Here is a 25,614-nt window from a genome sequence, read left to right as displayed (position 1 = left end):
AGGTTTTTAGGACACGTGGGCTGATGCCGTCTGGATCGGTTGCAGAATCTTAATCGAGGTTTGACAGCAAGCTCTCCACCTTGTCAGGAGAAAAGGACACAGAGTCCAGGGACAGTTGGGTGCGACTGGGTAAGGTGGGTAGAGAAAGCAATGGGTTTTGAACACAAGATTTAGCTGCAAACACCGAGTTTAGGCATTCAGCCTTTTCACATGCGTTATCAGCAGTGCGGCCATTTGAGGTAAGTGAGGGGATGGAGGGGGAACATACACCAGAAACAGATTTGATTAGATGCCACCAGGATTTTGAGGAGGGAGAGAGGTTTGAAAGTTCAGACTTGAGCTTAGAAAGATGTTGTTTTCTGGCTCTCCTGAGGGTAGATACACACTTGTTCCGAGCTTTGTGGACGAAACTGAGATTACCCTCAGTTGGATTTGCTTTCCATGAGGCAAAGGCAAGTTGTTTCAGGACAACTGCCTCGCCACAAGCTTCAATGATCCAAGGGTGGGAGGAAGGGTAGGACAAGTGAAGACGAGAGGGGATAAATCTGTGCACGAGGGAGAGCAAGTTTCTTTGAAAGAATTCCCAGGATGAGTTGATGTTGGAGAAAGTAGCGATAGGAGACCAGTCTAAGTTTGATGGCTGCTTGGAGACCCTGCCAGTCGGCTTTCGTGAAATGCCAGACTCGACGGCGGTGAGGTGGTTCTCTGATAATAGCCAGAGAGATGTCCACTTTGACAAGGATGTGGTCAGAAGAACCGATTGGAGCGGAGGAAGAGCAGCAGATATTGTCAGGGAAATTTGTCAAAATCAGATCCAGAAGAGATGGAGTAACATTGGTTGAGATCCGGGTCGGGAAGTTGACCGATTGAGTCAGTCCCAATGAGTCGCAGAAAGCTTTTGCTGAAGTGCCATGACAGGTGAGAGAGGTACCCACACCGAGCCAACTGGCATGATCAATGACAATTGAAGTCGCCACATATGAGGAAGAGAGAGTTTGGAGGAGAAGATAGAAGATGTTCCATGTTTTCAGATAGTGAGGTGGAGATGGAGTCAGCACTGTTAGGTGGATGGTACAGTACACATATATATATATATATATATATATATATATATATATATATATATATATATATATATATATATATATATATATATATATATATAAACATGAGGTGGGAGTGGAGGGGAAGCCGTAGCCAGAGGTGTTCCTGGGGGTGTGGGGGAGTGAGGGTAGTGCATGGAGGGTGAGGAATAGTCTTTGATGAAGAGAGCAACTCCTCCACCAGGACGAGGCTCAGGTCTGCCAAACCGGAGGAGGGAGTAACCAGGGAGAGATACTTGGGAGTCAGACACGTCTTGGAGGAGGAAAGTTTTTGTTAACCAGATTATGTCTGGATTGTCAGTGGCAACCTGTATGGAAAGATCTGAAAGGTTTAAGCGAAGGCCCCCGGATATTTGAGGTCCACACTGTTAATGAATACGGAGGGGAGGAGGTTTTGGGTGCAGGGTGTGGGAGGGGAGGGGGAAGGTAGGACAAGGGACGAGGGGGGAGGTAAGGAGGGTTGTTGATAGAGTCTGGGGGATTGCAGAATAGCTCGGGGAGTGGCCGGATGAAGAGGACAAAAAGCTCTGTGGTGCTGGGGGAGAGGGGGTACAAGAGAGGGTGAAGAAGGCAGTTGAGGATTTGAGGAGATGGAGTGAAGAGATGTAGGTGAGAGGGCAGTGGAAGGAGGCAGCTTTGTGGATGAGAGGGGGGGGGCAACTTTGGGAAGGATGAGTGAAGGGGGTGAATGGAGAGAGAAAGGTGAGGGGGGGGAGTTTTTGAGAGAGGTGAGAGGGAGGCTTGGAGGGAGAAGAGTGTGATGGTTGCTTTGAGAGTGAGAGGTGAGAGGAGTGAGTTGGCACTGAAATTGGAAAAAAAGAATGGTTGATGGAAAGCAAATATTCAAACAAACTGTGGTTTTTAAAAGTTTTCGGTCAGAGATGCGATTAAACACGTTTCTTGATGGATGTAATTTAGGCGAATTCAGAGAATGGTGAGAAGAAACGCTATAACAGTTGGATTTTTTTTGGCAAGGTATGAAGGAGAGGTCGAATTGAGAGCAGTCTGTTTAAATAGTGGAAGAGTAGTGCATTATGATACAGTAAAGAGTACCACACGTGTGAAAGAGGAAGATGAAGCATTATAAGAGATCGTTTTTATTATTACAATTATTATTATTATTGTTTGAGAGAGTTTTCATCATATTGGGTCATAGAAGTGTTGTTGAAAAAATCGTGAGGTGAATGGTGAAATTGGATCGTTAAATGCAGGGGGTCCAAACAGATCACGTGGTTATGGGAGAAGCACTTGGCTCTGGGAGGTGCATTATCAAAAGTGAAATTATTTATTTTAAATGAGGATTGCGTAACATTTGGAAAAGGGAAGGTTGAAGTAAAATCTTGGAAGAGTGTGGTGAATTTGGACAGTAAACGCAGTGTGAAGCTGCTTTATTATTCTTTTTTTTTATACAATATGGCTGCTGAATCACTTGACCGATGATGGCATCAAAAAAATTTTTGTGCACCTTTTTATCCCGAGATGACCCTTTTTTCATACTGATCGGATGTTGCATTCTGTTTATGCAATTATGACGTACCAAAGGCACATATGACGTCAAAAAAATCACACTCATTCCCTATGAGTTCTTTCTCGGTGCCAAGTTTCAATTTTTTCCTTGGTGTAGTTTCAGATACAGAGGCCCAAAGTTTTTTGTTTTTTTCCAACATGGCTGCCACAGCACGTGACCCATGGCATCATAATTTTCATTAAAACATCCTGCATGAGCTCCTGTGGTGAAAATTTTGTCTTTATCCGACAAGTGGCTGCGGAGTAAAACACTAAAGTTCTGTGTGGGCCAAACAAACAAACAAACAAACAGACCCAAATGCAATTACCCTCTCCTTCGGTGAGGGTAATGAGACCTGGAGTATCATCATCTATCTATAATTCCAGCAGTGTGTGTGTGTGTGTGTGTGTGTGTGTGTGTGTGTGTGTGTGTGTGTGTGTGTGTGTGTGTGTGTGTGTGTGTGTGTGTGTGTGTGCGTGTGTGTGTGTGTGTGTGTGTGTGTGTGTGTGTGTGTGTGTGTGTGTGTGTGTGTGTGTGTGTGTGTGTGACCGCTGTTTCTCGACAACCACTGGTCCGATCTAATTGAAACTTGCCAGATATATTGCTGGGGACCTGAGGATGTGCCTTTTTAAGGTTTGATATTAATCGGACAAGTGCTTCCCAAGTTATAGCCATTTATTTACCAAACCAATGACAAGACACGTTGTTGCGTGGGCGTGGCCGATGGGGAAGGGAAGCTCAACCGCGTTCCCCATTACAGGTTACAACGTACGGGCTTCCTGATAGTGATGACTTCGTGTATTCTAATAATTTCTCGATTTCTTATGCGCATTTATAGATAAACACAATGCCGCAAGTTATGATTGTTTTCATATTAGACGGTGCATAAATTTCGGTAACATCAGAGTGCTGGTATGCTCCGAACCAGGAAGTAAATTTTTTTTCTCTATTCTCTTCTCTTTTTGTTTTTCCTTGCGACGACATTGCCAAAAGGCAAAATACGTTGGCGTTAATTGAATAATTGGCCATGAAAACCTAAATGGCGAATCATCGTAACTGTGATATGCGAACTTCCACGCCACGCACGTACGGGCACGCGAGAGCGAAGAAACGGCCTGTGTGGTTGTTGTTTTTTGCTCGTGGTTGGAATATTTATTTATTCTTTTTTATTTTTTTAATTTTTTTTTTACGGGCACGTGCTAGTTGTGATATGAATTTCGGACTGACATAGCCTCGAGGTCGGTGCACTCACCTCTGAGCTGAGTTTGAATCTCGTCGAAGCACCAGTAGTTTACAAAATATTTTGTAAATTTTGCTCATGTTTGATGCATCTTTTGCAGATTTGGGAAGACCTTTAGTTTTTGTTGGCTTACGTCCCTTTGTACTTGTGTGTTGGGGTATGTGCCTGTGTGCTTTTGTGTTGTGGGATGTGTGCCTGTGTTGTGGGGTGTGTGCCTGTGTGCTTTTGTGTTTGTGGTTTTGTTGGCGTGCATGCCATTGTATTGGCTGGCATGCGTGAGTTTGTGTTGGTGTGTGTGCGCTTGCTTTTCTGTTGGTGTGCGTGCGTTTGTGTTGGCATACATCCCTTTGTACTTTTGTGCTGTGTGTGTGTGTGTGTGTGTGTGTGTGTGTGTGTGTGTGTGTGTGTGTGTGTGTGTGTGTGTGTGTGTGTGTGTGTGTCTCTCTCTGTGTACCTGTTGTTTCATGTTGTTACGTTTGGAGCATGTGCTTGCACATGTTGGCTTCTGCACGTGTCATTGCCAGTGAGAGGATGCAATTGAGGGTACTTGTGAGACTACAATTTTGATGGAGTTGTGTTGTCAGTCTGGCCATCGGTTTATGTTTGCACTGCAGTGCACTTTTTGGAACTGCCACAAGTGCTTAACTTTGTAACCAGATGTGCAGACAAGTTAATTGCTGTTTGGGCACAATTTGACTGTAAATTAAACTTTCACTCCTCACAGATGTTCTGCATTGAGGTGAGCAATTTATTATTCCATGGCTCAGCCTCTCATCCTGCACATAACAGGCAGGTTATCTTCATCTACGTTTTGATAACTAACCTTAGGGGTGTTGGATGCTCATTCAGTCACAGCAGAACCTTTTTTGATCAGAGTTGTCCTATTGGATTAATATGCATCTTCTCTACGTTCAAGATGCCTTACGATGCGTTCCGTTGATATGGAGATTTAAAATTTTCTTGGGCCACTGGCTCACTATTTTGTTGCACCTACTTCTTTTAAAATTTGACACACATACATTGGTTCAATCGGATTAGACATCCGGCTTAACATTGCCTCTGTAGCACTGTTTTACTTTCGATAGCAATATTTTTGCTAAGTTGCTATAACCTGTGCACAAGGATAAAATGCAACTCTCTCTATCTTCCTCTGACCTTGTTTCTTTGGTATTCCTACCTGAGCAAATTACTCATAACGCTGGGATTCCAGGTTCAAACCCCATCAAATTTGTTTATCTAATGTGCATAAAAACTAGCACTATGTGTTGTTAAAAGGATGTAGTAAACATTCAACCAACTTGTTTTTTGCCTTGGTGGAATGAACGGTTAATGAGGAAATCCGTGTATTATAATGAACGACAATGCTATTGAGCATTTTTTTTTGTTCGACCTTGCATCAATAACATGGGGCTTCATACAACAAGCATATGCAGCTCTTTGTTGCAGTCGTTTTGAAATAGTTTCAGGCCTGGTCTCTCATGCATGAGTCCTGATATGAAACGCCTTTTCTTTGTATTTTCATTTTTCAAATCCAAGTGTATTGTTTTATAAATAGCAAATCATGCCTTTTCATTCAGATATTCATCATCGTGTGTGGGGTGTGTCTTTTCCATGTGCACACAGTTTCTTCATCTTCCTTACAAAAGATGTCTGTTCCTCACAAATCAAATCATTTTCTGAACAGTAATGGCTATTCCTAAAGAGTTATGTTAAAATTTGGAGGATGTTATGGAAGATGATTATTCCAAAATGCCCCATACTTAACTTTATCTTAATTGCAATTCTTGAAATAGTTGTATACCGAAAATAGGCACTCGTCGGGCTTTTCTCGCCACTCGTCGGGCTTTTCTCGCCACTCGTCGGGCTTTTCTCGCCACTCGTCGGGCTTTTCTCGCCACTCGTCGGGCTTTTCTCGCCACTCGTCGGGCTTTTCTCGCCACTCGTCGGGCTTTTCTCGCCACTCGTCGGGCTTTTCTCGCCACTCGTCGGGCTTTTCTCGCCACTCGTCGGGCTTTTCTCGCCACTCGTCGGGCTTTTCTCGCCACTCGTCGGGCTTTTCTCGCCACTCGTCGGGCTTTTCTCGCCACTCGTCGGGCTTTTCTCGCCACTCGTCGGGCTTTTCTCGCCACTCGTCGGGCTTTTCTCGCCACTCGTCGGGCTTTTCTCGCCACTCGTCGGGCTTTTCTCGCCACTCGTCGGGCTTTTCTCGCCACTCGTCGGGCTTTTCTCGCCACTCGTCGGGCTTTTCTCGCCACTCGTCGGGCTTTTCTCGCCACTCGTCGGGCTTTTCTCGCCACTCGTCGGGCTTTTCTCGCCACTCGTCGGGCTTTTCTCGCCACTCGTCGGGCTTTTCTCGCCACTCGTCGGGCTTTTCTCGCCACTCGTCGGGCTTTTCTCGCCACTCGTCGGGCTTTTCTCGCCACTCGTCGGGCTTTTCTCGCCACTCGTCGGGCTTTTCTCGCCACTCGTCGGGCTTTTCTCGCCACTCGTCGGGCTTTTCTCGCCACTCGTCGGGCTTTTCTCGCCACTCGTCGGGCTTTTCTCGCCACTCGTCGGGCTTTTCTCGCCACTCGTCGGGCTTTTCTCGCCACTCGTCGGGCTTTTCTCGCCACTCGTCGGGCTTTTCTCGCCACTCGTCGGGCTTTTCTCGCCACTCGTCGGGCTTTTCTCGCCACTCGTCGGGCTTTTCTCGCCACTCGTCGGGCTTTTCTCGCCACTCGTCGGGCTTTTCTCGCCACTCGTCGGGCTTTTCTCGCCACTCGTCGGGCTTTTCTCGCCACTCGTCGGGCTTTTCTCGCCCCTCGTCGGGCTTCCCCTCGCCCCTCGTCGGGCTTCCCCTCGCCCCTCGTCGGGCTTCCCCTCGCCCCTCGTCGGGCTTCCCCTCGCCCCTCGTCGGGCTTCCCCTCGCCCCTCGTCGGGCTTCCCCTCGCCTCGAGTCAGGCCTTCCCTCAACCTTCGTCGGCTTTCCTTCGCTCCTCATCGGCCTTCCCTCACCACCAACCCCACCCTCCCGCCAGCCTCCCTTGTGTATGCCACCTCCCGGCTGGCCTCTCCTCGTACCCCAACATTATATATATTTTTTATTTCTGAAGCTGCCCTTTTCTTGAGAGCAATGATATTTTTTCACCAGGCTGGTATTTCGGTCATTCAAATATCTTGTGACACGGATTTTTGGGAGACTCTTCTCCTTTTATAATTTTTTGGTTTTTATATGCTTTGCATAATATTATTCTACATATACATCTATTGGTCTCAAAGCTTCAAGCAATCACACCATCAATCTGAGTAACAATGGTTTAAAGTGCCTTCCAGATGTTGGCAATATTTTGACATGGATGAGTGAGTGAATTTATTCTCACGGATGAATCGAACACTCATGGGTCGATTTGTGTAACAGTTCCTGGTGTAATGATTTGTGTGGTCTGCTGTGCAGGACGCAGTGCGAAACTCCGTGTGCCACACTGCGACGGTCATTGCCAACTCTTTCATGCACTGCGGCACCACAAGTGACCAGTTCTTGCGGTGGGTTCTGGCCATATCGTAATTAAAAACAGAGAATAACGATACCTTCATATTTTGAGCTGACTTTGCCGGCATTTATCACATGACCCTGTTTTGTTAATGCGTAAAGTAGCGTGGGCCTGTTCTATCTGGAGCTGGTAAATTATGTACCTTTTGCCCTTCGCAATGACGAGAGAATCTGTGTGCAAGGTTGTAATTCCCACAAGTCTTCATTACCAATGAATCTTTCCTTTTACCCAGATGTCATTGCCCGGTTGTTGAATCTCAATAAGAATTCTGAGCACATGGTATTCATTCCTTTAACCTTTTCGTTCTCTCGGTTTCTTTACTTGCCATCAAGTCACTCACTATTGAACCTCTGTTCTGTAAAATGTGCTTGTACCGAGAATCTCTAAATTGGATAAACAAACACTAATCGTTGTTTGCTGATGTTGTGCCAAAATGGTGGTGCAATGGCAGGATTTCTATTACCAACTTTATTGCCCTTTTATTTCTCTGCCCCACAGCTATGGCACTTTGGGGTTTTGAGTAGCTTTGCCAGTCTGTTTTGAGTGACGAGAATAAAACGTCATTCTTCACTTTACCTATTTGTTTTCCCACTTAGCTTAACCAAAATGAACAAAGTATGCTGGAGATTTGTGTGCTTTCAGAGTGTATTGCATGCCCATGTTCCTGAGATGGGAACATTCGACCAAGGAGACTTTTAAGTATGGATTTTTAAATAAAAATTAAAAAAAAAAAAATTGTTTGTTTTTTAATGACCCCAACTCTGGCACACCACTTGCTTCCTTCAGCATCTAAATTTGTTAGCTGTCGTTATTTTCGCATGGTTTGGATATAATAATTTTGTTTTATCCTCTGCAGTGATAACCTTGAGTGGCTGGCTCGAGCCACAAACTGGGCCAAGTTCACGGCAACGGCAAGTCTGGGCGTTATTCACAAGGTACCTAGCCAAGAACCTGCAAAGTCCTTCTTTGGATAACATTGATTGATTTTAGCTCATTGTAAGAGGTGCGGTATTTTGAGTGTGAAAATACAGTTTTGAATGCATGAACTTTAGAAATGCATAATTAAATTTGAGGGCTAAAATATTTACATTTGAATTGATCATTGTTCTCGACTCCATCTTGCTGTATTTTGTAATGCCCACCTTAATTTCGTACAAAATGAGGCATTTTCAGTCATTTTTCAGCATGCAAATTATTAAAATTGGCGATGCAAGAATTTTCTTCTCAAAATTTAAACTTCATAGTTCAATGTAATGTGTTTGATAATGTTGTAGTCTTGCAGTTTTTTTTCCAGTTGCCCAGTACCAATCCTGCGGGTCGCTTCAACATGACCGCAACTCACTCCAACGTTGTTTCAATGCAGCCAGCTGTCCAAGGCTGGATTACAGATCTTTTACGAGACTGTACTGGTGGGATTATGATACTGTACTGGTGGGACAGTCGAATCAGCCAAGCATTGCGCTAATTGGTACCACGCGTCTTCTCCGTAATTAATGGTCGAGCGAGCCGATGAGATGCGTGGTATTGTCTGAATTTGCGGCGTTGATAGCCATCGACAATTGACCCTTGATGGGCTTTCCTAATTACCAGATCACCACGACCCAAATTCACCCTGAGACCAAGTAGATTTAATATCAAAGCATGGTACGTGGGGATGGGAATACAAAGAAGAAATAACAATCAGTTACAATACAACCCCCCCACCCCCCTCAACCCATTAATGACATGCGTGCCCATTAAACCAGCGACGAACGGGAATCCTTAATTATCTAATTCCTTAACCAGGCTCACATTCACACCATGATTGAGCAAACAGAGGGCATCCACAAGACAATAAATACCTGTACTCCTGGCAGAATACTGCAGGACTTGAAGGCGTGGTCCCAGCTTGCTCAGCGAGGGAGAACAGCCACCTTGTCCCGTGACTCTGGGCCCGAGAGGAGAAGGCATGGCTCTGGTATGGGCGGGGTGTGGCTCTGGCCGAACAGGAGCGGTGAACAAGCGCAGCTTCCCACAGGCTGATTCTGGACAACTCCTCTAACTTCCGTCTGTCCTCCCACCACTCTTCCTGACTGGCTGCTAACTTGACTGGCTGCTATGGCCGTTGAGCCAACGTCTCCCACCAAAACTAGTGCCGATGGCCGAATGAACACAGAAAAGAGACATAAAGATAGATTTACAAAGGCGAGAACGTAAAATATAGGCTCACATTTTTAGCCAAAGACACGAGGAGGGGTGGACCTCCTCTATCTATTACATATAATGATGCATATGTAATATCATCATGACTTACTTCACGCTTACGGCATAAAGATAGATTTACAAAGGCGAGAACGTAAAATATAGGCTCACATTTTTAGCCAAAGACACGAGGAGGGGTGGGCCTCCTCTATCTATTACATATAATGATGCATTTGTAATATCATCATGACTTGCTTCACGCTTACGGTACTCGAAGACATTTACTGAGGAGCTAACTGAACTATACTAAGGAATGTTAACTCCTCGGAGTAATTTCCACAACAATATAAACTGAAAGTTGCAGATTGAAAGTTGTAGATTGCTTTGGTTTCGATGAAACTAGATTATTTTTATTTCAAATAATTTTATAATCTTCTCATGTTTGCTTTTAACATTAATAATTATTGTTAAGAGGGCTGACAGTTTAGCTTAGAGGTGTTCACGCATGCCTACGAGTTTTCTCGCCTGGGTTTGAATCTCAACCCAGCTATAAACTTTCACCATGGTGTTTTGCATGTAGGGCATTGCATTAATATGTGTGCCGTCCATTGGAATGGTGGGAAGCTGGAGCACTTGCCAGCACTGATATTTTTTGGGATCAACACTTTGGAATCTTTAACATCCACCAGAGTAGGCGTGTTGTCGCCATCATCCTGGAGTACATTCCAAATTACTTCCACCTTCGATTGTTGTTAGGCTTTGCCAGCTTGTTCGTGAAAGCTGGGCCAAAAAAAAAGTTTCGTGGCTGACCTCACAAGAGGTGGGAATAATTTGAACCGAGAAGAATAAGAATATGATTAATAATTATTGCTAAGAGTTTGTAACTTAAATTAGTACAATATTTAATTGCCCTTCATTTTGAAAGAATCGTACTATAATTGCAGAAGTGTCTGCTTGGCTGTCTGCGTCTTTATTTGACTTGCATGCACTCCTGAATCTCTGGAATGGTTTGTAGGATCTTTGTGAAGTTCTTCTTTATCATTCTCTTATGTCGTTATTTTCAATGATTGCTTTTGGTTCATGTTTCCATGAGTTTTGTTGAACTGGGATATTGAAATTTCTTTTGATATGTCAGTAGATTACTCTACATACCTTGTTATGCTTTGGTGTGTATGGCTGTTCTGACATGAGTTTTTTTTTTAACATGCTGATAGGTGTCTCATGCTTTATGTTTCTGCCTTGCAGAACCTACACTTGTCTGATTGGCTCAGTCCCGCCATTTTTTAAAGACAATCGTGTACTGGCCTTGGTCTTGTTCTGCCAATTTTTTGTCGTTCGTTGCAAAGAGATTTAAATCATCATGTATAGTAGTTGTCACGTTTCTTGTTTCTTTGGACATTCTTTTATTGGTTGTTCGTGTGGATCCATATACTTGCTCATAAATGTGATTACTCAGTGGATCCAGAGCCAGGCAAACCAGGAGGGGGAAAGGCCATCTCCTTGGAAGATTCCACATCGTATCATCACTCCTGGTATTTTGATCTTTCCTTATTAGTGCTGCAGGATTAGTGTGGTATTCCATAGGTCCATGGTTTTCTCAATCAGGTTGATTATTTGGGGATTTGTCTTTTCGATTGGCATGCACGTATCATCCATGAATGTGGGACACTATCTAAAGCTCTTATTGTCTATCCAGGCTGTGGACAATTTGATTTTTCTGGTTTTGCAGTTTTTTTTTTGACTGTGGCCTTGTTTAAGAGTTGGTGGTCTATTGTTCCGGAGCATCCTCTCTTGCATCCCTTCTGTTCTGCCCCTCGGCCTCCTTGTTGTGTTAGGTGGTGATACATTGTTTGTGATCATTCTTGTTAAAAGTTTGTATGTTGTTGGTCGACATGTTATTGGCTGGTATTTGTGAGGTAATTGATTTTATTCGGATTTTGGGATGAGGAAGGTGTTACCTTCTGTGAGCCACATTCATCCATTTCCTTATTCCCTTGGATAAGTTCTGTGTGTGTGTGTGTGTGTGTGTGTGTGTGTGTGTGTGTGTGTGTGTGTGTGTGTGTGTGTGTGTGTGTGTGTGTGTGTGTGTGTGTGTGTGTGTGTGTGTGTGGTGTGTGTTAAATAAGTTTGATCCAGAGGTGAGCGGTGGTTGTGCTAGTTGGTGGACGTGTTATATTTCAGGTAAAATTTGCGTGATTTAATGTATTATCATATGATAAAATGTGTGATGGGAGTTGAAACTATGTGATAATGCATTAAATCCTCGAGTGAGTAAAGTATGATTGGTGATGTTGCATTGTTGGGTTAACTGACTGCATGAACGTAACTGGGGTCGTGGATCTACTGATGTAGGTAATCTGCTGATGTGGATCCATGACCGAGGTTGGGGATCCGCCGGTTGGAGAGGTTCTGAGCGGAAAGAATCGAAACCTCGAGGAAGAACGGTGCCCAGCTGATGATCCATGCAGTCGGGAAACCATTTGATTGTTTACAGGTTAAGGTTCTTGAGGGTGAGGGAGCCATGTTTAGAGGTTTACAATATAAATGAAGTTGAATATAGGATGTTGTGAAATCAACATCATTTACAGTAATCCTTAAAATTGTATTAGATTTTATGAATAGCTGATACTGTGCAATTTTGTGGGTGTGCATGTGCGTGTTTTGGGGGGTTTTTTGCCGCGCTACTCTTCCTGCAGTTCTGGGCAGATTACATCCAGCATTGCTACATAGGAACAGCATGACCCCATTAACGTATCGGGTGTTTTTATCTTTGCCGGTGATCTTGAGGGTTAGGCGGAGTGACGCAAATTATGTATTCAAATGCGTATCATGTAGCGCCACCTCCAGGTCGGAGACTGCATTACAAGTCACCTCCCTTCACAGTGCAGTATTCCTGTCCCAACGTTTTCCAATGCAGTGAGGTGTTTTGAAGAGGTATTTTGAATTGCCCATTTGAATAAGGATAATAATATAACCCCCCCTGGGTCACTCCTATCGGGAGCGGGAGCTTCTCTTAAACAATATTGTTGCATTGCTTTTTTTTTTCTGCTGAGAGCAAACGGATGTGATTTGTCGAAACATTATATTCCTAAAATATATTTAAAACAAGAGCGAGAATTTCTTTGCAATACATGTCCCCTACCGACATGATATTTTCCAAGCCCCAAAAGAGAATAACTGAAAAATTGACAAAAACGCCCTGAAACTCAAACTTTTTCTTAACTTCACATAATAATACCATGTACCAAGTTTCAGTTGAATATGTTTTTTTGTTTTTTTGTATACATTGATGAGGCTCATATGAGAGCTAATACACAACGCATAGCAAGGGTGGGGGGAGGGGCATCAGACAAGAGGGGTGGGAGAGGGAAGGACAAAACAGTGGGGAACAGAGACATTTGTTCATCTGTGGAAGGGAGAGGGATGGGGAGGGGAACACGAGGTATACAAGATGGACATGACAGGGACTTTCAGGAAGGAAAGCAGGGAATTTGAAGGTGGAGAGTTTGGGGTGGATTAACGGGGGTAGCAAAGATCTTGGTTTTGGATGGGGGAAGATAAGAGGTGGTGGTGAACAGCAGAAAAATATGTTAAAGGGTATGGGGAAAAAAAGTCTGAAAAACTACAGGTGGGATGGACGGACGGACGGACAGACTGAGTGCAAACCTATTGTCTCCTCTGGTGAAACCGGTAGGGGACTACTAATTATTTGGCATCACATTGTGGCAAATTTGATGCCTCTCTTTTGTTATAGTCATATTGTACAAATACAGTACTATTGTATTCTTCACTCTTTTTTTTGTTTGTTTTTTTTCATTCCCACGTATTTTGTTTTTCTTCTAGGGCCATGAGAAGGAAGCGCTACAGTTAATGGCTACATACTTGCCCAAAGACACATCACCTGGCTCAGCTTACCAAGAGGGTGGAGGCCTGTATGCTCTGGGTCTTATCCACGTGAACCACGGTGCTGCCATTACAGAATACTTGCTCGGACAACTCAAGAATGCTACCAGTGATGTATGTCCGTAACCCTCCTGTTGTGCTAAATTTACCTTTGAGGTGAAACAAAATGTATATTTATGGGACCATTGTGTCTATTTGTATTAGAAACAAAACAAAACAAAAATTTTGTAATTAATCTTTCTAATTATTTGTTTATTTTGGGTGTTGATTATTGGTGGGCTTTTATTTTGACATTAATTCACCTTCCTTTTTAGTGTCACATAATCACAAAAGTGTTTTCTTTCTGCCTATTCTTAATGTAGCTATTTGGGAAAGTTTTTCAGTTGCAATAACTGGTCTGCTAGAATTAATATAAAATGCTTGGATTTCTGGAGTTTAACCAATAATATGTTATTGGAAGGACATGTGCTTCTTGGAGGGGATGTTGATGGTTGGAGGGTTGAGAACAGAGGGAAATAGACTGGAGGAGAGGCAGTAAAAAATTGGGAGGCCACTGATCTGTCTGCGATTTAAGAGAGTAACACGCTTTGCACTTTGGTCTCTTCATGGGAGATGCTAATAATGTTGAGAGCTTTAGATTACACACAATTTATTTAGTTGTTTATTTTAGCTGACCACTGAATATATTCCATATGTAACTGGATGGGTGTTTTCCACCTACCTTTGAACACCACTTTGTCTATCTTTTGATGAATTAGTCCAATTGTGTGTAAACAGTGATGCCTCTGATGAATATTCTATATGTGCAAGTAAGGCATCCCACCCCACTTTGCTTCCATAGTGTGTATTTTCATGTTTTACAGGTTGCATTGTAAGCTCTGTATTTTCAGCTAATATTGTTTTTGGTTCTGAAGCTTGATGGTATCAACATGTGTCCAAGACCGATTCTTAAAAGCCTTAGTTTGCACACCAACTCTTAAGGCGCTGTCACACCTTGACGATTTAGCCAGCAATGGCAACGTATAAAAATGTATGTAAAACGTTGGCGTACGCTGAAATTTTGATGTTTTTTTTTAAAGTTTTGGTCGTATTCAAAACGTGTTGGTCGTATGCATAACATATTAGTAACGGGCACAGAACGTTTCTTTGTCTTATAGATAACTAATGCCAACGAATGCTTAGCCTGTTGTCGGCGTTCACAACCTATGCCCAACGATAGTTTAACTTCGGCATCGCGCTGCACATATCACCGACGAACTTGTGGCATAGCCTGTTAAAAACCTGCCGCACATCGATTTAAATCATAACCGCCTCAAAATTGAAAGTGTCAACCACGCAGTCACACCTTGAAGATTTAGCCAGCGTATGCTGACCTATGAAAAATTTGCCAAACCAAGCTGGCACACGTCGAATACGTTATGGGTAAGTTGTGTATGCGTTAAGAGCACGCTGAAAAACGATGAAGTATGCTGTCATATTTCGTGGTACGTCTCGTACGTCATGAAATTTCAAGCATGCTGAAAATTTTACGGCGTACTCGCCGTATGGCTCACACGTTCCACTATGCTGGGAATGAGTTGTAGGCACGATATGCGATCGTTGACACACGTCGAAGTTACTCATAAGTCGAAACGCGTCGAGGTAATGTTTAGCATACCCGAAACTTATTTTCTCCGTCAAGGCACATTTTCTTTTTTTCTCCTTGGCTCCGTGAAGGCACGTGACGAAATATCTGAAGTTGTTGTTGTTGTTGTTGTTGTTTTTTATTATTTATTTATTTATTTTAGTCTATCACGAATTATAAAATATATTCGGACATTTGCTTTTAAGTTTCGACGTCGACGTGACAATATCCTCAAACAGAAAATATTCACAGAGGAGGAACTAAGAATAAGACATGAGCAAACTGAAGAGGCAATCGGACGTGACGTAACGGCACGTGACGAAATATCGGAAGTTATTGTCGTTTTTTTTTTTTCACGCTGCCAATACGCCATTATACGGTAGCTGTAAATTAGAAACACGTTCAGTAAGTTCTGTGGTCGTCCGGGAGACGTCAATCGAATACGTCTACATACGTCAATATGCGTTGGAGGTACGTTACACAGGTTCAAACCACGTTACTCATAGGTTAGAAATAAGTTTTGGGTATGCTAAGCATTACCTCGACGTGTTTCGACTTATGAGTAACTTACAAGTAACGTGCCTCGACGTGTGTCAACGATCGTGTAACGTGCCTACAGCACGTTACTCATAGGTTATAAATAAGTTTCGGATACGCTAATCATTACCTCGACGTGTTTCAACTTATGAGTAACTTACAAGTAACGTGTGTCGACATGTGTCAATGATCGCAAAACGTGCCTACAACTTATGGCCAGCGTAGCGGAATGTGTGAGTCATACGCCGGCATACGTCGTAAAATTTCAAGCATGCTAGAATTTGAGGACAACTGCAAAGTACAACGATGAAAGCCAGCGTACTACGACGTATGGCAGTGTTTTTCAGCATGCTCTTAACGTATACAAAACTTACCCATAATGTATTCGACGTGTGCCAGCGTTTTAGACATTTTTTATAAATCGGCATATGCTGGCTGAATCGTCAAGGTGTGACAGCGCCTTTAGGGAAAGTTGCTTTGGAGAGTTCTTTCCGACCAGCTCTATTTTTTCCTATGGTCCTTTTCGACTCGAACCCGTCTCTCCCTGCTCCCATCTTATCTTCCCCCATCCCCTGCCATGCCATCTCACCTCCCCCCCCCCACAAACCCATTGACATAAGGGAGCTGATACTCTAGGTCCCCCGCCTTTTGGATGGTTTTAGGAATAGATCTGTGTAATAAGAAAGCTAAATCTTGAACGGTTTTTGAAATATCATGTACACGAACCAAGTTACCGAGATGGTTGCCATGGCAACATGACTCATCCAATCACCGCCTTGATCTAATCAGGTTGAGATAATGTCATGATGAATAGATATCTGCAATATGAAAGCTAAATGTTCAACTGTTTTTGAAATATCGCGTACACATAAATACATGGACAGATGATTAGTCGGTCGGTTGGAAGGAGCTCATTTTAATGTCTCCCATCTCCGACCTTGTCAGAGAGTTTGGATTGAAATATAATTTATCTGAGTCATATGGGGCTCCAAGGGTTTTATAATCACTGCTCTTACCTACTCCCTCCCTCCGTCTCCTTCTTTGTCCTCCACCTGACACACAGATTGTTCGCCATGGAGGCTGCCTTGGCCTGGGCCTTGCTGCTATGGGCTCGGCCCGGCAAGATGTATACGAGCAGCTGAAATTCAATTTGTACCAGGATGATGCTGTCACCGGTAAGAGGCCACTCTTTAGCATCAGCATGAGTTTCACTGAAACTCCCTTCCAGTAGCTCATCTTAGCCTTTGAACTCATCCTGCTGTATTTTGTGTGTATTTTGACATTGTGCCATCATCCTCGTTGTTTTAAAGTTTTTATTTTTCATTCTACTATGTATTGTATATTATGCCATTTTCTTAGTATATTTGCGAGTGTAGATTTAAAATAGCTCAAGTGCTGTCTTAATAGCATTGTGCCTTACCCGACCTGAGTCCTTGTGTGCTGCTGCAGGTGAAGCTGCTGGACTGGCCATGGGGCTAGTTATGCTGGGCTCTCGTTCTGCATCTGTTATCGAGGACATGGTGGCTTATGCGCAAGAGACTCAGCATGAAAAAATTCTGCGTGGGCTAGCTGTTGGCATCGCTCTCATCATGTATGGACGCATGGAGGAGGCCGATCCACTCATTGACAGTCTCTGCAGAGACAAGGTGAGTCCATAAGTTTACCGGTGACTTATGTAATCTGTTCCGATATTTAGTTTGACAAGTGTTTATTGATCTGTCATGTTTACTCTTTGCAAATTTGCTTGCTTAACTGCTGTCGATACATATGCACAACCTCAGTACAATTTTAAAACATTTATTGAAGAAACAAACAGATTTTATGTGCCGGCACAGGAGATTCTGGACAGACAAATTTACTCCAGATCTCTCAACATAACCGGAGAATCTTCGTCTTTATATTGTTTCCAGTAAGACACAGTTTTTATAATTTTCTGACACTGACGCCAGTTCGCCCGGTCTTGACAATTTCCAGGTGAACCTCATCTTCAGTCTTCTTTGACAGAACCCTGCTTAAATGTTTGGAACACATATTCAAACCCAGACATATTAATCGCACAGCATACTCGAATGATGTCAAACACCAACCCTAATGGCCATTAAAACAAGTTTCCATCTAATGTAGGTTAAAAATCAGTCTGCTTCTCCCAAATCTGGGAAGATATGTTATTTGAAGCGACCAGAGCTTCGTGAATACATCTGGACACCTTCTCAAATCCACATTCCAACTTGTTTGTGTCTGTTTTAAAAATTCCCTTAGATAGCTTTTAAAATGATAGGCAATTCTTCTTATATTCAACTTACTGGCAAAGTTCAACCTGTTTTCACATTTAATATACAGGTGATCTTTCCATACAGAGGAGAAATATAATTATGTTAATTCCAAATGGATACATACTTAAAAAGAATCGTATCATATTTGAGTGCATTCTACTTCAGGTTTAACATTTTCATTTTAATACCAAGTTTTAATCATCATCAATTTATTTATTTTATCACCTCCAAAAACCCATCATGATAAAATGTTTCTACACTGCTCATGACTTGAGTTTTTACTGTTTTGTAGGACTTGCTTTATATGTGCTCCATACAAAGTAAAATGGCTGCATATTAAAGTTTGAGGAAAAGTTGTATTATTCATTGAGTCATTTCTTGAAGTATCTATTTACGATGTTGTTTTTTCCAAGTTAAGTGAATGGTTTCCTTCACATCATTAGTTGTCTCTATCTCAGAATATGATGAGCAACCCGTTGCACATTTGTTTGATTTTTTATTTAATATTGTCATGTTTCTGTGAAGGGGGCAACAGTCAGATAAAGATTATTGACACCATGTATGTTTGTGTCGCTGCATGAGGTATTTGGTGTTGCCCATGAAATGATGGGCATTGTCCAATTTACAGATAGCTAGATCATGGCATCCCATTTATTTGTTCTCCTCCATGGAATCGGGTAGGGCTGAGCAGGATGGGGATTTGGGGGTGGTACGACACGTCTCTCCCACCAACAGGGAGATAACTCCTCCCTCGCAGCCACCTGTCAGTGTTTCGATTTCTGGTTTGGGCATGTAATTTTCCCATTTATGCATATGTTCGTTTCCCTGTTCATTTATAATTGAATGAATTATATATTTATCTCTTCATGAATGGCTTGCCTCGCATTGTTGCTATTTTGTCATGTCAACAATCTAGTTCATTTCAGGATTCCTATTGGGCAAAATTTATGGTAATCCTGTTTTGCAACTGGCTCGGTAATATTGTTGTGGAGCAGTGGGGTCGATTCTACCGAACACCCGGAATCTAGATCGTACCTTTCGGAAAACTCCGAGAGGTACGGGTCCCTTACAGGACCGTGAATCGTCAAAAAATCAACCACGTGGGACAGGGTTATCTGCCAAACTTCAAAATACCTAGACGCCCACGTGGCGAGCTACCGAGGATTCGCACTCTCGACGGCACTCGTACGGGACGAGCCGTATGCGTGCTTGACCCGTGCGTAACCCGAGCGGATGGTTGCCGAGGTCACGTCGGTCCAAATGTACAATTTGGCACTTCCCAAACTTCCCAACATGCACCGTGCTAAGCCAATGAAAGAAACACAAAAACGAGCCGAAACATTTAACAAATGGGTATTTATTTACAATAGGTGGGGAAGGAACACACAAGTGCAGAGTTAAACCGACTATAAAGAAATGAAATCATGTACAGCACAAGCACTTAACAGTTCCTACTTACAGACGGGCCCAAAAATACACACACACACACACACACACACACACACACACACACACACACACACACACACACACGAAACGGTGGCCACGGCCTTTATTGAGGCCTCCAGCTCAGAGGGAAAGGCGAGCTGAAGACCAGAGCCTGCACTCGGACCTGTTCGCCTCGAGCGGGTACGTTGAGCTGGCAGGATGGCAGGACTCGGACCTGTAGCAGCCCAGGCGTCCACACGACTGGGCTCCCGGCAAACGGAAGCCGGTAGGGCAAAGACTGGCAAGACGAAAACTGGCTTTCCAAAAGAAGAACCACCCTTCCGAAGAAAAACCACCACCCGCGAAAAACGGAGCCTTGCCTTTTATCCTCCCCCCTCCATCAGCCGAACCTCGGTGTCGTGGTGTATGTCTTTCCTCATTGGCTGGTTTTGGCACGCAGAATCGTTCTTCGCCTTCCCCAATGGCCAAAACGAGCGGCAAGTCCATCGATTGGCCCCGCGGGCGTGGTGACTTTACGCAGACCGCCTTTCTCACCGTAGCGGGGTCTGATTGGCTGAGCAGCGGCCACCTCATTCACAGCACGCTGATTGGACGAGGGCCGCCGCGAGGCTCCTCCTTGAACTCCGCCCACCATGTGCGCCATGGTGTCGGCCAGAGCGAGGTGAAGGTCAGGGTGATGCTGGTGTTGTAGTTGTAGTTGCTCTGGTCCAGAGCGAGTTGAAGGTGAGGGTGATGCTGCTGTTGTCAAAGAAGATTTATGGATGGAATTCAAATCCTAACTATCAAAATAACTCCGCAGCGCATGAACATTGAATTCACATTAGACTCGGGACAGGACCCTAACTAGAAACACACACTTACTGATATAACTGAGCTCCAGGGGACGGCTGTCTGTCTGTGTGCACAAGGCTTCCAGATTCGTAACAATATTTCCCACCAATCATCGGCCAGTGATAACCACAGCACACGCACATGGCTGGCTTGTAAAGAACAGTGATGGTTCGGCTATACTCAGTCTTGGCTTCAGCGTGATGCTAACTACCCGGGTGTTGCGTCCTGCAGTGAGGTTTCCCTTCCACCTGACGATATTTTATGAAGGCTTATATATAAGCATTGCACACTAAAGACATATGTTTTTTGACATTTTTATTTGCAATCTTTTAATTCGTTTTTTTCATATCCTGAAACAATAATAATCCAAACACAGCTTGATTAGTTATATTATATACTTATGGTCTTTGTTTTTGTATTCTTTATTATGAAAACCAGCCATTGCTAAGGTGATGTCACAGTCAGGTTGTTGCAACTTCCCTGGATTGTTTGGGATGTGGAACCTTCAGTCATCGGTATAAATTCCCATTGTTGTGTTTTCAGTCTGAGGAAATAGTGACATATTTGCTCTGATTGTGAAGATTTGCTCTTGCGGATGTGTCTTCATGCGTGTTTGAAAAGATTGATGTATGGCTCTTCTGGGCATGATTTTTGCTTCTTGACATTCACAAAGACCTTGACTTTGGACTTCCCCGATGTTGTCAGGATCCAATCCTGCGCCGCTCTGGGATGTACACGGTGGCAATGGCTTATTGTGGCTCTGGGAACAACAAAGCCATCCGGCGGTTGTTGCACGTTGCTGTGAGTACTCCCTGCACTATGCTGCACCACACCATGTCTTAACACTTTCCTTTATTCCTCTGGCAACTTGTGCATCTGAACATGCAAAAATGTTTCCAACTTTTTATTGTGAAGTCGAATTGGGGTCAGTCGGTTGTAAATCCTTTTCAACCCGTGCGCGCAAATGAAAATCGGGGTGAAGCAATTGGTTCATTTTGTCTGTTTCTCGGTCTTGTCTGTCAACAGACGTCAGTCTATGATCCAGGAACGACTTAATTTGAAGACTGTCGAGCAAGCATCAGAACACGAACCTGCAGTTTAGCAGTACTTTGGTTCTGAATTTGGCAAATTGTACGGACGGAATCTCATTCAGATTGTGCATGCGCAGAGAAGAGTGAGATAATATGTTTAATCTGTCTGCCTGTCAAACAACATTGAAACAGTCAAACAACATTGAAAATCATTCCAAACGGGAAACGTAGTTTTTTAGGGATGTCATAAAGGACACAAACAACAGGCACTGAGAACTAATGTAATGTGTTAAGGTGGTGTAAAAGATGGTGCATCAATAATGGTAAACTTCTGAGAAAAGTTTTTATTTTATTTTATTTCAATTTACAGTACCTATATAAAGTCTACACCCCCTTTCAAATTTTTCACCTTTTGTTGCCTTATAGCCTGGAATTAAATTGCATTAAATCAGAATTTTTCCACTTTATTTACATATTGTAACCCACAACTTCCAAGTAAAAAACAAATTCTACAAGTTTCAGAAGATGAATTAAAAATACAAAACTGGAATATCTAGGTTGGATAACTGTCAACCGCCCCCCCCCCCCCGAGTTAATACTTGGTGGAAGCACCTTTGACAGCAATTACAGCTGCGAGTCTGTTGGGAGAGGTCTACCAACTTTGCACACATTGATTGGGCAATATTTACCCATTCTTCTGTACAGAACTGTTCAAACTCAGTGAAGTTGCATGAGGAGCGTTTCTGGAGAGCAATCTTCAAGTCATGCCACTGATTTTCGATTGGATTTAGGTCAGGTCTCTCACTAGGCCACTCAAGGACATTTATCTTTTTGTTCCCTAGTCACTCCAGTGTTCCTCTGGCTGTGTTCTTCGGGTTGTTGTCACGCTGAAAGGTGAACTTCCGTCCCAATTTCAACTTTCTTGCAAAGGGTAGCAGGTTTTCCTGCAGGATTTTTCTGTACTTTGGTCCATCCATTTTCCCTTCTATCCTGACAAGTGCCCCAGCCCCTACTGATGAGAAACATCCCCATAAGATGATGCTGCCACCATCATGCTTCACAGTAAGGACGGTGTTCTTAGGGTGATGTGCTGTGTTGGGTTTGCACCAAACGTAACATTTTGCATTTTGGCCAAAAAGTCCCATCTTGGTTTCGTCAGATCAAAAAGCTTTTTGCCACATAGCTTCAGAATCTCCGGAGTGGTTTTTTGCATACCTTAAACGGGACTCGATGTAGGCTTTTTTGAGTAATGGCTTCCTTCTTGCCAACCTCCCGTCAGGCCAGACTTGTGGAGTGCTTGGGACATTGTTGTCACATGCACACATTGACTAGTCTTTGCCACAAATGCATGTATCTCTTTCAAAGTAGCCATTGGCCCCTTTTTGGCCTCTCTGATCAGTGTCGTCCTTGCTTGGTCGTCCATTTTGGAGGGCGGCTTGATCTCGGCATGGTCTTGGTGGTACCATACCCCTTCCTATTCTTAATGATTGTCTTGACTGTGCTTGAAGGGATATTCAAGGCCTTTTGAAATATTTTATACGCTTCCCCTGATCTGTGCCTTTCCACAACTTTTTCCTGCTGGTCTTTATAAAGCTCCTTGGGGCCCATGGTTGAGTCTTTGCTGTGAAATGCACTACCCAGCAGAGGAAACCTACAGTAACAGCTCATTTTATTCTGAAATAATCATGATCACTACAATTGAACACAGGTGGAGGCCAATTAACTTTTTGTGTGATTTTTGAAGGTGATTTGTTACACCTGAGCTAATATACAATTGCTATTATAAGGGGGTGGACACTTATCCAACCAAGATATTCTAGTTTTGTATTTTGAATTAATTTTCTGAAATTTGTGCAATTTGTTTTTCAATTGGAAGTTGTGGGTTACGATGTGCAAATAAAGGTGGATTGAGATATCCAAACAGACCGACAGACAGACAGAAAGGGGTGAAAACATAAACAATTTCTGTAAATTGTCTGTCTGATTGGTAAAAAGTCTGATTTAATTCAATTTAATTCTAGGCTACAAGGTAACAAAAGGTGAAAAATTTGAAAGTGGGTGTACACTTTCTATAGGCACCGTAACTATATACTTGAACACTGTACAACACAAATCGCCTTCTTAGCACTTTCAAAAACCTTCCGTTTCTCACGACTTGGACAAAATATTTACACCTTTTAATGCCTCGACGCCAGTCACTGAGATTCAGCATTCAGATAATTATGGCTGCACATAGTGCTGTTTGTTTAGTGCAAAACATAAAGGAACAACTTAGAAGATCCTTTTTTCTCAAGACTCTGTAGGGTAAGGTGTTCCATGAATGGTGTTTTTTTAGGGGGTAGGGGTAGGGGTGGGGGTGTTTGCCATTTTTTTTTTTATGAATGGAAAAGGTATTTGAGCATTATTTATTCACAATTTGTATTTGTGTTTGCATTTGAACAGTATTTGACAAATTATCCACATGTCATGAAGAATGCAACCCACCTCATCCCCCAATTTGTTGTACTAATTATATTTCTCCTTTTGCATCAACAATTCAAACTGTTGCATATTCTGTTTCTTTTGCAACATATACCTTATTGCAGTTAAATTAGCCAAATTACAAACAATTTTTGTGACACATTCAATCATATCCATCCATTCATTGGGACCATACTCTGTGCAGAGCGTTTGTGCTGCCTAAGCAGTCTCCTTGGCTATTGGGCACAATCCTGGACGGGTCGCCACTCTGACACAGGATACCAGCAAGCTTGTACTCATTCTGCCGACCTCAGAAGGATGACAGGCAGAGTCAACCCCATCTGGTATTAATTAAACAGTAAATGGGATTTGAACTCAGGATCCTAGTATCCTAAGCCCACCACCCCAACCATTAAGCCAATACCAAGCATAATTCAATCATATGATGGTAATTAAATAATTATTTGCACACGTATATCTTTGCAATTAAATTCTAGCTTCAGGCCCGGTCACACCTTGACGTTTTAGCCAACGTATGCCGATTTTTGAATTTTTTTTCTAAAACGCTGGCACACGTTGAATACGTTATGGGTAAGTTTTGATAACATTGAGAGCACGCTGAAAAACACTGCCATACGTCGTTGTACGTTCGCTTTAAACGTTGTACTTTTCGGTTGTCCTCAAATTTTTTCATGCTTGAAATTTCACGACGTATGCCGGCGTATGACTCACACGTTCCGCTACGCTGGCCACAAGTTGTATGCACGGTCTGCGATCGTTGACAGACGTCAACACATGCTACTTGTAAGTTAATCATAAGTTGAGACACGCCGAGGTAATGTTTAGCGTACCCGAAACTTATTTCTAACCTATGATTAACGTGTTGTTGGCACGTTACGCGATCGTTGCCACACATCGACAGACGTTACTTTTAAGTTACTCATAAGCTGAAAGATGTCGGTATAATGGATCGTCCTTGCGTCAGCGTCCACGGCCACGGCCAGGACACTTATTTGCAGCATTCTTCAAATTTTTCTTCGGCATGACGAGGATGTTCACACTTCGATGTCTAGCTTGGCTATGATTCCAATTGTCCATCGGCAGCGTCTATTTAAAGTAGTCGAGTTTGAGCGTTTTAACACGTTCAGAAGAAACGCTTCAAATTTCCAAACCCCAGCGTCAAAAAACAAAGGCGAGTGACAGCAATTTAAATCGTTCATTGTAAACAATGAAAATAGCTGAGTGGTACCGTTTAAAAGTCGTTGAGTGTAAAAAAAATCCAATTGTTGAGCGCAAGCGTCTACTTTCAATAGTGGAGATGCAGCCATTTAAATCGTTGAGTGGCAGCCTATGAACCTACCCGTGGACACGCGGACGCAAGGACGATCCATCATAACCCACACCCTCCCCCTCACACTCACCTACTACTGCCAACATGAACAAACTACTACTAATACTAATACTGATACTGATACTGATACTGTTACTGCTGACATGGACATCGACTCAAAAAGGACTCGAAAACACTATTGGGTTCCCCTTTTATGAGCAGCATTTTTATATACCAATTCCCAAAACCGCTGGGAACACGTCATTATATGGCAGCTGTAAGCTAGAAACACGTTAATTTTTTTTTTTTTTGTCGACCGGAAGACGTCATTGGAATACGTCTACATACGTCGATGTGTGTTGGGACTACGTAAAGAATTGGTTCAAAGCACGTCAAACATAAGTTAGAAATAAGTTTCGCGTAAAAAAGACATTACCGCGACGTGTTTCGACTTATGAGTAGCTTATAAGTAACCTTTGTGGACGTGTGTAAGCGTCCACATATCGTGTGTACAACTTATCCCCATCGCATGCAGAACGTGTGCCATACGCCGAGTACGTCGTAAAATTTTGAACACGTTTAAAATTTCTTGACGTACTCTACTTACTACGATGT

The 25,614-nt window shown here is 43.1% G+C and overlaps 1 protein-coding gene across 1 annotated transcript in view; it reads left to right on the top strand.

The window, feature by feature from the left end:
• The window catches only part of PSMD1 (proteasome 26S subunit, non-ATPase 1), a 294,517-nt gene that overhangs the window by 86,459 nt on the left and 182,444 nt on the right, over positions 1-25,614 (top strand). Inside the window, exons 10-15 of the mRNA XM_085887953.1 lie at positions 7,284-7,372; positions 8,237-8,315; positions 13,405-13,578; positions 16,689-16,800; positions 17,075-17,271; positions 20,884-20,979. Of these exons, the coding sequence (XP_085744079.1) occupies positions 7,284-7,372; positions 8,237-8,315; positions 13,405-13,578; positions 16,689-16,800; positions 17,075-17,271; positions 20,884-20,979 (747 nt within the window). The remainder of the gene's footprint in view (positions 1-7,283; positions 7,373-8,236; positions 8,316-13,404; positions 13,579-16,688; positions 16,801-17,074; positions 17,272-20,883; positions 20,980-25,614) is intronic.

Source organism: Eptatretus burgeri, chromosome 7 (genome assembly GCF_056783735.1).
Source record: "Eptatretus burgeri isolate ZD-2024b chromosome 7, Ebu_testis_v1, whole genome shotgun sequence".
Lineage (NCBI taxonomy): Eukaryota > Metazoa > Chordata > Myxini > Myxiniformes > Myxinidae > Eptatretus > Eptatretus burgeri.
Note: the sequence above shows the minus strand (reverse complement) of the source record. Positions and strands in the feature narration are given on the sequence as shown.